General features: G+C 57.8%; 1 protein-coding gene across 1 annotated transcript; it reads right to left on the bottom strand.

Annotated features, from left to right (window-relative positions):
- Positions 1-382: 382 nt before the first annotated feature.
- On the bottom strand, positions 383-1,066 carry LOC147596345 (cytochrome c oxidase subunit 6B1-like). Its single transcript, XM_086771133.1, has 3 exons — positions 961-1,066; positions 813-851; positions 383-501 (listed from the first exon to the last, which is right to left on the bottom strand). The coding sequence occupies exons 1-3, from the start codon at positions 1,064-1,066 to the stop codon at positions 383-385; spliced, it is 264 nt and encodes an 87-aa protein (XP_086627259.1).
- Positions 1,067-1,404: the final 338 nt, after the last annotated feature.

The following is a 1,404-nucleotide window of genomic DNA, read 5'->3' as shown; positions in this document are numbered from 1 at the left end:
CAACACCACCACCCGCCCCCCGCCTCGATCATCCCACCACCGTTTTTAATGAATAAACACCTTTTGAGTCCAGCTCAGGGAAGGGGTCTTTGATCTGTCCCCTCTCCCCACCAGGGGACCCCCACCTTCAGGAGAACTCCATCCCCCACTCCCCAGCAAAACCCATACCCAGGACCAGTTCAACCCTTTATTGGCCGGTGCCACTGGCCCGGTGACCACTGTGTCCCCTTCCCCATCCCAGTGACAGCCACATTCCCCCGCACCCCGGGGTGGGGGGTTGTTGTGTCACTCCCTCCCCTCAATGGGTGATGGCCGTGTCACCCCTTATCCCCACCTCCCGGTGACACGGGTGTTCCCTCCCCGGGGCGGAGGTTGGCAAAGTTCAGATCTCGCCAGGGAAGGTCCCCTCCTTGCGGTACTCGTCCCACACCGTCACCTGTGGGGTGACACCAGTGACAGCATGAGCGACGGGAAGGGACCAGGGACACCGTGATGTTGTGGGGTAGGAGGGGAGGCACGGTATCAGCACAGGGGATGCAGGGACCTCTGAGATATCATGGGGATGTGGTGACACCACAGAGATTGCAGGGATCACAGTGATGTCATGGCGGATTTGGTGACACCCTGAGGTAGGTGGTGACACCATGAGGGTAGTGGTGACACCAGGGGGGTACAAGGACTGCAGCGAGAACCCCGAGGACCGTAGGGACCCCAAGAGGGACGCAAAAACCATGGGGACACTGTGGGGATCCTGAGAGCTGCAGGGACACCATGGAGAGCTCGAGGGGACCCTGATGGCCATGGGGACACCACCCCCTTGGCTGCCATCGCCTTCTGACAGCAGTGGAAATCTGGTCTGGGGGGAGCGGACACGATGGGACAGGAACGGGGGGACCCAGGAGTCCCTCCCCCACCCAGAGGGGACCCTGGGGTCCAGAAAGGGCGGGGGAGGGGCAGCACCCAGGTAGTTCTGCCAGCAGCTCTTGGTCTGCTTCTGTGTGGGGAAGCAGCTGTCAAACGGGGCGGTCTTGTAACGCTCCAGCTTGGCCTTGATGTCCTCTGCCATGGCTGGGGGTAATTAACGGGGTAATTAACCCCCTCCAAAGTAATTACCCCCACTAGGATTAATTAAAACCCACCCAGAGGTTAATTAAACTCCTCTGGTAAAAATTAATCCCCTCCAGGAAAGAGAAGAGGGATGCTAACACGCAAACAGTAACATGGGGGGAGTGTGGGGGAAAGAAAGCCCCTCAAAGGGATCATTAGTAAGGCTAATTAACCACCCCTGCAAATCATTAATATCCCCTGGGATTAATTAACCACTGCTGGGACTAATTAACCCTCCATGGGTACAGCATTGTATTTCCCCTTGCGTTTTCTGTGCTGTACGGCTGGAATTGCACG

Source organism: Chlamydotis macqueenii, chromosome Z, assembly GCF_036417535.1.
Source record: "Chlamydotis macqueenii isolate bChlMac1 chromosome Z, bChlMac1.mat, whole genome shotgun sequence".
Classification (NCBI taxonomy): Eukaryota; Metazoa; Chordata; class Aves; order Otidiformes; family Otididae; genus Chlamydotis; species Chlamydotis macqueenii.
Note: the sequence above shows the minus strand (reverse complement) of the source record. Positions and strands in the feature narration are given on the sequence as shown.